Source organism: Xenopus laevis, chromosome 2L (assembly GCF_017654675.1).
Source record: "Xenopus laevis strain J_2021 chromosome 2L, Xenopus_laevis_v10.1, whole genome shotgun sequence".
In the NCBI taxonomy this organism is placed as follows: domain Eukaryota; kingdom Metazoa; phylum Chordata; class Amphibia; order Anura; family Pipidae; genus Xenopus; species Xenopus laevis.
In genome coordinates, this window is record NC_054373.1 from 45302139 (window position 1) to 45316151 (window position 14013).

The 14013-nt window shown below is 37.8% G+C and overlaps 1 protein-coding gene across 1 annotated transcript in view; it reads left to right on the forward strand.

The window, feature by feature from the left end:
- The window catches only part of phex.L (phosphate regulating endopeptidase homolog X-linked L homeolog), a 151071-nt gene extending 140193 nt beyond the window's left edge, over positions 1–10878 (forward strand). The window contains exons 17-22 of the mRNA XM_018246265.2: positions 777–844; positions 4266–4396; positions 4863–4928; positions 6250–6354; positions 8823–8899; positions 10722–10878. Of these exons, the coding sequence (XP_018101754.1) occupies positions 777–844; positions 4266–4396; positions 4863–4928; positions 6250–6354; positions 8823–8899; positions 10722–10824 (550 nt within the window). The 3' untranslated portion in view covers positions 10825–10878. The remainder of the gene's footprint in view (positions 1–776; positions 845–4265; positions 4397–4862; positions 4929–6249; positions 6355–8822; positions 8900–10721) is intronic.
- The last annotated feature ends 3135 nt before the right edge of the window (positions 10879–14013 follow it).

The following is a 14013-nucleotide window of genomic DNA, read 5'->3' on the forward strand; positions in this document are numbered from 1 at the left end:
ATCTGCATAAAGCCATATTGGTGGCAAAATATTCAGAGTGGGTTTATTTCATGTTTAATTTTTATCAGACTAAGGCTGTAATGCAATAAAAGGTGCTAAGTTTGGCCAGGAGCAGTAACCCATAGCAACAAATCAGATGGTAGAATTTACTGGTTACCTGTTTAAAAGCAAACATCTTAGTGGTTGCTATGGGTAACTGCTCCTGGGCAAACTTAGTGCCTTTTATTAAGGTATTAAATCCAAATTAAAGACAAATTAATTATCTAGAAAACCCAATGTCCCAAACATTCTACATAATTGATACGAGTGCTGTAATATACAAGTTATTCCAAGAAGTCAAGACATTTAAATGTATGATCTTCCATGTCATTGGTGAGTCCTGTTTTCCCTTTAATAAATAAGTGATATCAATTTCGCACACATATTTGTTTTTCGATTTCTTCTATTAGCTCTTGGAATCCCATAGCCACCAGTCTGTGGATAAAATGCTAAATGAACTCCTACACATCGGTGTTAAGCATTTGCCAATATACACAGTTTGGCTGATTAGAACTGGCAGCCTGATGATCCAATTTCATCTTTGATATTTCTGTGCAGCTTCAAGAAAATGAATAATTAAAAACTAAATCCAAGCAGGATCATGATCAGAAACTGAATGATACCAAGGATTGGGGCTTTTTACTAACCAAACAAAAAAAAATAGAGAATGTTAAATATTTGCATGTATTTTCTTTCTCCGTATGTATGGATTTATTCATTGTTTTCTAATCTTTTAGATCACTGAGCTATGGTGCAATAGGAGTAATTGTTGGGCATGAGTTCACGCATGGATTTGATAACAATGGTAAATATAGATATATTTTTGTCTGCAAATATACATCTTCAGATTTTGATTGTTGTGGGGCATTCAGTTATGTTCGGCCTATGGTTAATTTAGTGACGAAAATGAAACTGAAGACGCAGCATGAGTTCCTTTGTCAAATGCAATGGCCATCTTGCTGAATACACCAGTCCAGTGCAGCTCTCGACCCTTACCCGACCCGGACCCGCACCCCCTTGCATCCGACTTCCTCCTTTCTTTTTTATTCCAACTGATGATGTCACAAAAGGGGTGGGGCAGGAACGAGTCTATAAAACAGGAAGCCGGAATCTGGCAGTCTAAGGTGACCAGTAAGGGAAGCAGCAAGGTCGGACCTGAACACGCCCGACCTGTGGGAACCGGGCCAGCCCGCACATCACTACCCTGTGCCCTAAAAGACAGCTGGACAAATTATTATCAGGCCAATGTTTGCCTGATCTTCTGACAGATAATAAAAAAACGGTATCATGCATTCGGTCCATTATTCCATTCTGCTGCTGATATATGTACCGAGATGATCATCAGTTGACTGGATTTACCAACATATTTAATTACAGTAATCTGCACTATCCTCTGAGATTTTGAATTCTGGTTGTTTTGTCCTGTACACATGGACAGACAGTTAACAGCTTGATCAAATTTTGTAAAAACTAACTGACGTTATTAGTTCTTTTGACCCCAGTTTAAAATTTTCAGGAAATAAGATTCTGTAAATAATATTGCGGCTATTTGAATGCATTCTACTGTTCTCCTTGTGTGGTTTCTCGGTACACAATAGTTTATAACAGGCAGTGGCCTAACCAGCTGGGCCCTCCTTCCTCTGGATTTGTGCTTCAGATACAAGAGCACATAGAGACTTCCCTGCTGTGCCGCCTGTGATAAAACTTTGGGGCTCATTTATCAACACTGGGCAAATTTGCCCATGGGCAATTACCTATAGCAACCAATCAGTGATTAGCTTTTTAAAGCCAGCTGCAGGTAAAACAATGAATGCAACCATTTGATTGGTTGTCATGGGTAACTGCCCATGAGCAAATTTGCCCAGTGTTGATAAATGACCCCCATTGTGTGCAATTGTACCCCCTGCACCCCAGTAGTTACCCCACTAATAAAGGACAGCATGGCATTTCACACTGTCATCAATATAAATATATATATATATATATATATATATATATATATATATAACCCACCGAAGGGTATCGCTTGATATAGTAGTGATATGACTGGGGAGACATAGTAAATACCAACACAAGCAGAAAGTGAACCCAGATTTATTACACAGGAACTGGGCTGAAATGAATTGGAAGTAAAATGCAGAAACTAGAAATGTTCTGCAATGCAGTTTAAATTGGTTAAACCACACAAGCATTTGATTTTTAACAATAAATGCAACTAAGCATCTAACATCTAGGGGGTTATTTATTAAGATTTGAGTTGTGTTTTCCATGAAAATTTGAATTTTCAAGTTTTTTGTTTGGTCAAAAGTCAAATTTTCGGGTTAAAAAAAAACCTTGAATATAGGATACCCAATTTCTCAAAAAGAGTTCAATCTGGAATGCTACAATGAAAATCTCCCCAAACACTGCTATAAAATTATGTTGCGATGGCATATAACTCCGGCATGCCTATGACTGAGTTCCAGGGGGTACGAAACGAGTAAGGCGGAATACCATGTGGTCTGTATACCTATCTTTTTAACATGATTTTTGAATAAAGACTATTTTTTAATATAATATAGAGTATTGGGATAATCTGTTTTGGTTCTGAATGATTATACTCTTGTGAACTGGGGGCTTTATCCCAAAAATCATGGGCCCTTTTGACAGACTATAGACTAGCATCCCACTAAATATATATTTTTCCATCTGCCCCTAACACCTGTTTCCAATGATGCAAAGAGATTGGAGATTACAAACATATCTGGTGGTCATGTTCTATAGCTGCGGCATATTGGACAGATATTTTCCAGATAACGGAAAAAGTATTTAACAAACCTATCCCTATGGACGCCTGTACTGCATTATTGGCTCTTGCTGTGAAAGAACTCAAAGACCCAAAATAAACTTCTGAGTCAAATCCCAGCAGTGGCCAGAATCAACCTGGCAAAGCAATGGTTACAAATTTCTATTTGCACCTGACCTCCCTCTTGCAACGTAATCCCCCAGTTTGCTTACAAACCCGACCTTTTGCCCTCTCGCAACCTAATCCCCCAGCACACTTGCAATCCCAACCTTTTCCTATCTCACAACCTAATCCCATTGCCTGCTCGCAAACCCGACCTTTTCCCCCCTTGCAACCTAATCCCCTCGCCTTCTTGCAAACCCAACCTTTTCCCTCTCGCAATGTATTCCCCCAGCCTGCTCGCAAACCCGACCTTTCCCCGCCCACTTGCACCCATCCCGTCTCTCACATTTTCTATCACCTCCCCTGTCAGCCAATCACAATCCATTCCATTGGGGACTGGTTGGGTGAGAGATTCAAACCACTGTCTAAATCTCTCTCCCAGTCCCCTGTGAAGATGTGGCTAGCGGGCGGCATGCCAACTCCTAAACTTTGCCGCCCTATGTGGCCTGCCTACAAATCCGGGCCTGAGGCCACAGGTCTCACTCCCAAACTCTCAGTACTTAGCTGGAGGATTTAATGGCTCTGGCTGGATTTCATTCTACTTCCCAAACTACGCAGGAGGATCTCTGCTGTCTCCCTTACAGCATGCACACACACTGGCCATTCACAGAAAAACTCCAGCGGCTCTCAGCAATCTTTCTCCTCAGGCCCTTTTTCCCCTCCTCCTCTCTCTAGAGCAGTGATCCCCAACCAGTAGCTCGTGAGCAACATGTTGCTCTCCAACCCCTTGTATGTTGCTCCCAGTGGCCTCAAAGCATGAGCTTATTTTTGAATTCCAGGCTTGGGGACAAGTTTTGGTTGTATAAAAACCAGGTGCACTGGCAAACAGAGCCTCAATGTAGGGTGACAATCCTCATAGGGGCTACTAAATGGCCAATCACAGCACTTCTTTGACACCCCAAGAACTTGTTCCATGCTAGTGTTGCTCCCCAACTCCTTTTACGTCTGAATGTTGCTCACGGGTTCAAAAGGTTGGGGATCCCTGCTCTAGAGGATTTTCTTTCTAACACCTCCTCTGCAGACCACGGCCTTCTGCAATCTGCAGTCCCCTAATACACATTATTATTTACACTTCTGTAGCTCTCCATAACAGTGAATATTAATTCACAAAGCAAGGTAGTAGGCTTATTTGTAAAGAAACTTGCAGGGCTATCTCTTTATATTCATAAATAATTTCAAGTATACAAAGTTGGATTGTAATCCTATAAATATATAGTATAATATCAAACTCACAAGTCATGATATAGTAAATGGAGATTTTTTTAAATTATTATTTTAGGTCGGAAGTATGACAAAGAAGGTAATTTGTTATCATGGTGGACAAGTGAATCAGAAGAAAGATTCAAAAACAAAACCCAATGTGTGGTGGACCAATACAATAATTATTACTGGAAGCAAGCAGGATTGCATGTGAGTAAACTTTTAAAGGGCCTTATACCTTCATTATTTATTTTCCCTATACACTTTTCCTTATCGAAAAAAATCTATTTCCTATATACTTCCCCTCTTCAAGCTCCTGTGAATATATTATTTTTCTCCAAGTATGGCTTTGCAATGAAATTCTGCATTTTGCCTTCAGCGAATAGCTTCCCAGAACTGTTGCTGCAAAAAAGCCCCGTTGACTTCAATGTATTTTGCACTATAAATTCAGGCCCAGAAATCATTATTTCACTTCAATGTACCTTGCACTTAAAAAGTCACTGCAAAAAAGACACCCATTGACTTCAATGTATTTTGCATTCAAATATTCCTGTGGGACAGATTCGCACATATCATGAAGTATGACCTCTGATTAAAAAAACGTTGAGAATATGAGGATATCATTTTATTTCATATGCTTACTTAAAAATATGGTTGTCCTTCTTTTGTTGACTAGGTAAAGGGAACAAAGACTTTGTCAGAAAACATAGCTGATAATGGAGGAATGAGAGAATCTTTTCGGGTATGCAAAATTATGTATTTTTATCCTAATGAGCCAATGCTTATTCTAATAATTGTACAGAGCAAAACTCTAAATGTAAAAACTCAAACATTCATAATTGTGTGTAAACTTTGCTTATATAAACGCACTTCCTTACGTCTTAATAACTTTCTTAGCCCTTTCCACTGTTTCCATTTTGCTTTAAAGCCCACTCTCTTCCTTAGTTCATTTTAATCCCTTCCTTACTGTTTTATGTATTCCTTTCTTCTTTTGTTCTTAAAATTCTTTAGACTACTTATCAACACATCAAAAGCATGAGTGGCTCAGTGCTGTCTTCCTTTTTGGAGGAATATTGTAAATATGGCTAGAAACGAAATCAGAATTACAAAAACAACTGTACATTTTATGTATGTACATAAATTGTAGGTATGGGATATGTTATTTGTAAACCTGTTATCCAGAAAGCTACGAATTATGAATAGGCCATCTCCCATAGACTCCATTTCAATCAAATAATTAAAATATTTAAAAAATTATTTACTTTTTGTATGTAATAAAACAGTACCTTGTAGGGATGCAATTAATCCAAGATTCAGTTCGGTATTTGGCCAGAATTCAGCCTTTTTCAGCAGCATTCGAATTCGGACGAATCCTCGTGCCTGGCTGAATGGAATCCCAATCCTTAAAATCATGTAGGAGAAAACGGCACCGGTCCAGTGATACTTCCAGTGAGCACCACGGAGTGGTCACTTTCCTTCTTCTTCTTTCTTTAAATTTCCCGGGGCAGATGCATGCGCAGTAGAACGAAATAGCCAAATTCTTTGTTAAAGTTCGGCTTTTTGCACTATTGTGCATGCACACTCACGGGAAGAAAGTAGAAGAAGGAAGGTGATTGATTTGTGGTGCTCGCTGGAAGAACCCGGCCCAGGGTGTGGGGTAAGTGCATACAATCACTTGGGGATGCCTAACTTTTGGCACTCCCAAGTAAATAGAGCTTTCCTTCTCCTTTAAATCTAAACTAAAAACAACATTCCGATTGATTTGCTTTGCTGTAGAATGAACCATAGCACCTAGTGGTGTATGCATTACCAAACTGTATGAGGTCTGCATAGGGTATTCTTTCAATAATTAAGGGTAGAACTGAATGAGATAGGTAGTAAATATGTGGAACCTCTGGTGTGGTGACAGCTACAACTTCCTGTTCTCCACTTTTTATAGTTTGTTAGTGGTATGTGGTTTTAAATGAAAGTTTTTCACGTCATTCATGGGTATTTTGCAATAGTAACCAGCAAGATCAGTGTGATCTGTGATTAAAATATCACTTTTTAATCATATTTTTCAGGCATACAGAAAATGGATTGAAGATTCAAGGAAGGGGAAAGAAGAACTGCTTCTACCTGGCCTGGACCTCAATAATAATCAGCTCTTTTTCATAAGTTATGCTCATGTAAGTCATTGAAAGGAAGCGGGTCTTGTATCTCGACATCAGACCTATTTTAACATCCACAAATTACTTTGTTCACCTTCTGCGATATTAAAAGACTTTGCCAAATACATAACACAATAAAATATATCTGCATACACAGATACATGCGCAAAGACACCTGCAACATACTATTTGTAGCAAATCAAATATAAAAGTATTCAAAAATTCAAGCATTTAAATTAAGACTATTTTAAAAATTATGCCTGTATATTAGTGATGTGTGGGTTGGGTAAAACACGACCCACACCCGACCCTAACCCACCCTTTGACAACCTGCCCCAGCTAGACTTCTGGGTTCCATTTTAAGGCTCGCGCCGACCCGCCAATGACGTCACAAAAGGGGCGGGGCAGGAGGCGCTCAAAGTCAAAAGCCGGCAGTTCCAGGTGGTGGGTGGGGAGAGCAGGAAGAAGAGCTCAACCTAGACACGCCATCCGCAAATGGAGGTGCAGGGTCAGCCCGAAACCCGCCCGGGCCTACCCGTACATCACTACTGTATTTGTGCCCTAGTACGCTTTTGCAATTTGCATCTTTTAAGGCCTGATTTTGGAGTGTTTTTTTCTTTTCACTTATAACACAGAGAAAAAAAAATGGATGCAAATAAACCACAAGTATTTTCTGGAACCTCGAAAAGTCTGAATTTATAAAAAAAAAAATGCTGCCAGAAGTGATCAGGCATAGTCTCTAACTTATTTTCCCAGTTTTTTTAAAAGTTTTATGCTTTTTGTTGCAATTTTTTTTTCTGTGTCCACATTTTACTTTTCAAGAACTGGAATTTTGAGTAATCTTCCCCTAAGTTTCATATAAAAAGGAGTCATGTAATCTCTTAGGGGCACATTTACTAAGCTCGAGTGAAGGATTCGAATATAAAAAAACTTCGAATTTTGAAGTATTTTTTTTTTGGTACTTCGACCATCGAATAGGCTACTACGACCTTCGACTTTGATTCGAACGATTCAAACTAAAAAACGTTCGACTATTCGATAGTCTAAGTATTGTCTCTTTAAAAAATACTTCGACTACGTATTAGGCAGTTTAAACCTACCGAGCTACAATGTTAGCCTATGGGGACCTTTCCCATCACTTTCCTAAGCTTTTTTTGATCTAAGAAAAATCGTTCGATCGATCGATTAAAATCCTTCGATTCGAAGGAATTTATCGTTTGATCGAACGATTTTTACTTCGATCGAACATTTGCGCAAAATACTTCGAATTCGATATTCCGATTCGAAGGATTTAACTTCGAGGGTCGAATTCGAGGGTTAATTAACCCTCGATATTCGACCCTTGATAAATGTGCCCCTTAATGTTGTAGGCATGATCCAACTTTGCAGTGCATGTCTCATTATTATATTGTGCTTGTCTTTTTTTTTGTTTCTCAAAAAACTCCCAGCTGTCCTGACATACTTTATAAATGAGATTCTTGGTATAGTCATAGTGGATGATTCTGCCACAAAGGCCCTTGGTCCTAAAGTGATTTTTTAACACTGCAGTCATTTGAGCCTTAAAGGGGAACTATCACAAAAAAGAAAATGTAATAGAATCTTCATGTCATGGAAATCAGAAATAAATACAGCTGTACTGTTAAAATGTGTAATTTGATGGAAATATTTTTACATATTTTTCAGCAGAATTGTGCAGGAAATACTTTAATACAGGCCAAATGAAAAAAAAACAAAACAGGGAGTCACTAGTGTAACAAGAAAATATTGGGATCTTGCATAAAATCTTTTTAAGAGCCTGGCGAGCACAGTCCCTCCTGAGGATACCACCCCTGCCACTCGCACGTGCCCACCACTGCTAGTGGGCACCAAAGTTTGGTAGAAGGAAGGCTGGGGAAGACTACAATACAGTTGAACCAACAGTCTGGTTTCACTTGTCACCCAGGCACCTCTGTGACCCTGGGTCTGATTTATTATAGTTGCAGAGAGTTGTTTGTCAAACCGTGCACTTCTGTCATCTTAAAAGACTGAGGAAATCAATACAGGGTGCAAAAAAATCGCTGTAAATGCAATTGCCACATAATAGTTATTATAAAATCATAATTACATTTCCCTTGATGTGGACAATTTGTCCCTCATTTAAGGGTAGGACTATATGAACGTTTTGGCGCGATCCGACGCGCTGCGACAAGTCGCATGCGACAAAAATAAGGTAAGAGATAGAAATGTCGGATGAAGTGCAGCGTCTGCATCCGACAGTGGTGTCGCTTCGGATCAACGCTGTGACTGCATCCGACATTTCTATCTCTTTTTGTCGCATGCGACTTGTCGCAGCGCATCGGACCACGTTGAAAACTTCCATGTAGTCCTACCCTTAAAGTGAGGAATAGCTAAAACATCAAAGCACTCATCTTGCATCTCCTATATCCTGACAACGCAGCCTTATTAACTAAACATAAATATTGATTCATGTGCCTTGTATGTTTTAGGTGAGATGTAACAGCTTCCGTATTGAATCTGCAAGAGATCAAGTAATGAATGGAGTACATAGTCCTCCTCAATTCAGGTAATACTGATTACAATCCAATGGAAAATGTCTTTGTATAGATAATGATATGGGACAAAACATGTAGAGGATATCTATATGGAACATCTTAAACTATAAACACATATCTAAATATGCTGCCAATACAGGTATGGAAACCTGTTATCCAGAAAGTTTTGAATTACAGGAGGGCCATCTCCTATTGACTCAATTTTAATCAAATAATTCACATTTTAAAAAAATATTTAATTTTTCTCTGTAATAATAAAACAGTGCCTTGTATTTGATCCCAACTAAGATGCAATGAATCATTACACCAAAACATTGTTATTGGGTTGATGTACCGGTTTAATGATTTTTTTAGACTTAAATATGGAGATCCAAATTATGGAAAGAACCCTTATCCCAGGTCCCGAACATCTGGATAACAGGGCCCATAACTGAAGACAATAAAATTATTTTAGACAACTGATAGTTCCATCTGACCTATCTTTGATTTTGTTCTAGATAATTTCTGCAGAATAACATTATGGGGGCACAGTTATTGAAGTGTAAAATTATAATGTAATTCTCTCTATTCATCCATATGTGATTTTTAAAGGCGTATTTATTAAATGTTGGCCTCTAGAAGTACCATAGGAATGAAATTTTACTGTGGTGAGCTCTAATTTCACACTTTGATACGTTGTCTCTAGGGCTAGTTTCCAACCACAAGAGTGGGTGCCAAGTATCATTTTGGATGTAATTCACCATGTTTTTTTTACCCTCATTACAGTGTAAACACAATGCCAGATTATTTATTTAAATTTTGAACATATAATTTTTTTTCTATGTTTCAATGTATTTATTTTCTCATATCACTTTAAGGGTTGCACTGACCGTGACGTTGGAGAGTTTATATTTTACTGTTAATATATAACCATATCTCTACATGCAATTTATAATATTGCCCTTTAGAAGCAAAAAAAAAAAATTTTGCTGAATTTTCCCCAAACATTATATAGTAGCTTTATAAATCACCATTATTAGGGGCAGAATTACTAAGCTCCAGTGAATACTTTGAATAAAAAAATATTCGAATTTCGAAGTATTTTTTTGGGTTCTTCGACCATCGAATTGGTCAAATTTGATCGAATTCGATCGAATCAAATGATTCGAACGATTCGAAGTAAAAATCGTTCCACCATTCGACAATCGAAGTACTGTCTCTTTAAAAAAAACTTAGACTTCATACTTTTCCAGATTAAAGCTACCGACATCCAATGTTAGCCTATGGGGACCTTCCCCAGCACTTTTCTACATTTTTTTAGGTCGAATAAAAATCCTTTGATCGATCGCTTAAAATCGTTCGATTCGAACGATTTTTATTCGATCGTTCGATCAAAGCTTTAGCGCTAAATCCTTCGAATTCGATATTCGAATTTGAAGGATTTTACTTCGAGGGTCAAATTAGAGGTTTTTTTAACCCTTGAAATTCGACCCTTAGTAAATCTGCCCCTTAGTGTGTAAGAAAGTACAGTAATTGCCTGCATGTACAAGCATGTCCTTTATTACTTTGTTGAACTCTGTGTAACAGGCACGCAAGGTAAAGCCTTGGCAGTGCTCAAAGAAGTCTTATAAAAGTGTGTGGCTGAGTGGTTTTATAGTGAAAATGTCAAATAGTGCTGCAATATCACTTAATAGTTTCAATTTATGAGGCATTTAACTCATCAATTTTTTAGTTCATAAAATCTGTCTTTAACAAAAATGGTTGCTAGGCCAATATTTAAAACAATAGGTTCAATAATAAAGAGAATATCATTTCTAAAACAATAATTTAATAATGTTTTCTCTTTCTTGACAGGGTAATCGGTGCAATGAGCAATTTCGAAGAGTTTCACAAAGTTTTTAATTGTCCCAAGAATTCAAAAATGAACAGAGGGAATAAATCTTGTCGAGTTTGGTAGAAAGGAAGATTACATTTTATTTGTCTCCATGTATTAAAAGGACTTATCTTTGAACTGCTCTATAAACTGCTGTTATTTTTGGGAAGTGAAGAAGATAATCCACTTTTGTCTTTTACTGCTCTCCGGCAAAAACATATTGATTTAACCATAGAGATAAACAATTTGTACAATTTTGGGATAAATATGGACATAGAATTGGATCTGTGCTGATATTTCTTCAACATAATATGGGAGTTTAAAACTTTAGAAGTATTAACAAGATAGGGTAGCAATTTTCAAATTCTTTGATTTTGCACTTGTATGTAACCTATTTATCTCTGTAGATAAGATTATAGGATTAATTAGGTTGGAGTTCAGCTATAATGATATTTTTGTACAATGCTATCATTTATTAGCATCTATCAGCCTTCAGTGATGAAGTGCAACATTTTTATATAGAAAAAAATATGTTTTTCACACCTTTTTAAGATTAACATGCCACTCAAGCCAACAGAGTATGGAACTCTAGGACCTGAACTGAAAGAAACTGTACTTCTTAAAATGGAATCCACTGGCATAAGTGTAATATGTAATCACCTTTTATCCTTCCATGTGTATTAGTTGTGTGTCTGGCTAACCTGAAAGTTAGTGAGGGCGAATTTATTCGCCAGGCGCGAATTCGCTGGGAATTTGCGCGATTCGCCGCCAGCGAATAAATTTGTCAAACGCCCGCGAAAATTCGCCCGAAAAAATTCACTCGCGTAAAAAAAAACAGACGCCGGCGTCAAAAACAGCCGCCAGCGTCAAAAATGGCTGCCGGCGTCAAAAACGAGACGCCGGTGCCGTTTTGCGAATTTTTCGCCGTTTCGCGAATTTCGTACAAAATCCGCAAATTTTCCGGCGAAGCGAAACAGCGCAAATTCGCCCATCACTACTGAAAGTCCACCTATAGGGATGGGCACATTTTTTTGCCTTATTTCACCGCAAAAATGACGCCCATAGACTTTTATGGCGGCATGCGTCAAAAACATGCGTCTGCGGCATTTCACTGGCGGTGAATTTTTGTTGGAACAAAATGTGTCAAATTCGCCCATCCCTATCCATCTACCCTAGAAGAGACATGATGGGAGCATTATGATGCAGACCATATAGAGTAGGGATCCTGTCACTTTGATGCTCCACACAAATACATGTAGGGTGCCCTAAAAAAATTAGACAATTATATATGAAATTTCCTACTTATGCGGTAACTTTTTAAAGGGGTTGTTCACCTTTGAGATAACGTTTAGTATGACGTAGAGTAGTGATATTCTGAGACAATTTGCAATTGGTTATCATTTATTTATTATTGAAGGTTTTTGAGTTATTAAGCTTTTTATTCAGCAGCTCTTCAATTTGCATCTTAAGCAATCTGGTAACTAGGGTCCAAATTAATCTAGCAACCATGCATTGATTTGAATAAAAGACTGGAATATGAATAGGAGAGGCCTGAATAGAAGGATCAGTAATAAAAAGTAACAATAACAATACATCTGTAGCCTTACAGAGCATTTGTTTTTTCAGAAGGGGTCAGCGATGCCCATTTGAAAGCTTCAGTCAGAAGAAAAAGTCAAATGACTATAAAACTATAAAGCTAAATAAATAATGAAAACCAATTAAAAAGTTGCTTAGAATTGGTCGTTCTATAACATAATAAAAGTTACCTTAAAGGTCAGCTACCCCTTTAAGTTTGATATTGCTTATGTCATTTGATGAATGTTTTAAAATTAGTGATGGATAGCAAACTAAATTTGGTGTAAACACCTATTTTCACTTCTTAATGGTACTGTACCGATACAGAAACTTGTAACTATTGACCTTAAAATAATTATGTCAATATGGGGGGGTTTGTGGATGCACACCTAAGGCCAATTTCAAAAAGTATAATTTCAAAAAGTATAAAGCCCTGTCTAAGTAATTCAAGTAAATATGCCAGTGCATGTAATTTTGAAACAGGGTTTTTTTGTTACAAAGTTATGATCATAATATTGATAAGCCACCATACCACGTCAAGGTAAAACCCCACATGGTGGTCCCTAACTTATTTATCTTTAATCATAGTAAACAAGGTACATTACCTCTCTGTAGTAACAATTCTTTGTGTAAACATCTCCTGTGCCTTGGTTTCAACTCTGTGCTAGATCCTCCCCCGCCAACTGCTGAGCGGCTTTTAAGAGGGAGGGACTGCCTTAACCAACGCCCATTTTAGAAAAGTAGAAGTCAGGTGTTGTAATTAAAATCAAGGTAGAGTGATATGTGCAGTTGCACAATAGTGTGTATACATGTGTAAGTGAAATGTGAAGGTATGTATGATAGTGGTAAGGGAAAGTGTATGTGTATTTGGGAGTATATGTGTAAGAAAGCATAGAATAAAAGAATGTAAAGAAGAAATAAATAAGAGACATAATAAGTGTATGTGTACATAGAGTAGTGTCTAATGGGACGTTGGTTTTTTCACGGCTAGACCCTCCCATGCCGCCAGCACTTATGGCTTTTAAGAGAGAGCGATTGTACAAACCAAGGCACAACAAGTGAGGGGGACCACCAAAAGTATAAATGCTTTCTTACACATATACTCCCAAAAACACATACACTTTCCCTTACCACTACCATACATACTTTCACTTTTCACTTACACATGTATACACACTATTGTGCAACTGCACATATCACTCTACCTTGATTTTAATTACAACACCTGATTTCTACTTTTCTAAAATGGGCGTTGGTTAAGGCAGTCTCTCCCTCTTAAAAGCCGCTCAGCAAGTTGGCGGGGGAGGATCTAGCACAGAGTTGAAACCAAGGCACAGGAGATGTTTATACAAAGAATTGCTACTACAGAGAGGTAATGTACCTTGTTTACTATGACTAAAGATAAATAAGTTAGGGACCACCATGTGGGGTTTTACCTTGACGTGGTATGGTGGCTTATCAATATTATGATCATAACTTTGTAACAAAAAAACCCTGTTTCAAAATTACATGCACTGGCATATTTACTTGAATTACTTAGACAGGGCTTTATACTTTTTGAAATTATACTTTTTGAAATTGGCCTTAGGTGTGCATCCACAAACCCCCCCATATTAAAATAATTATGCTAACGTAGGGCAGATATATCAAACGTAGGGCAGATATATCAAACGTAGGGGGTTATTTACTAAACTCCGA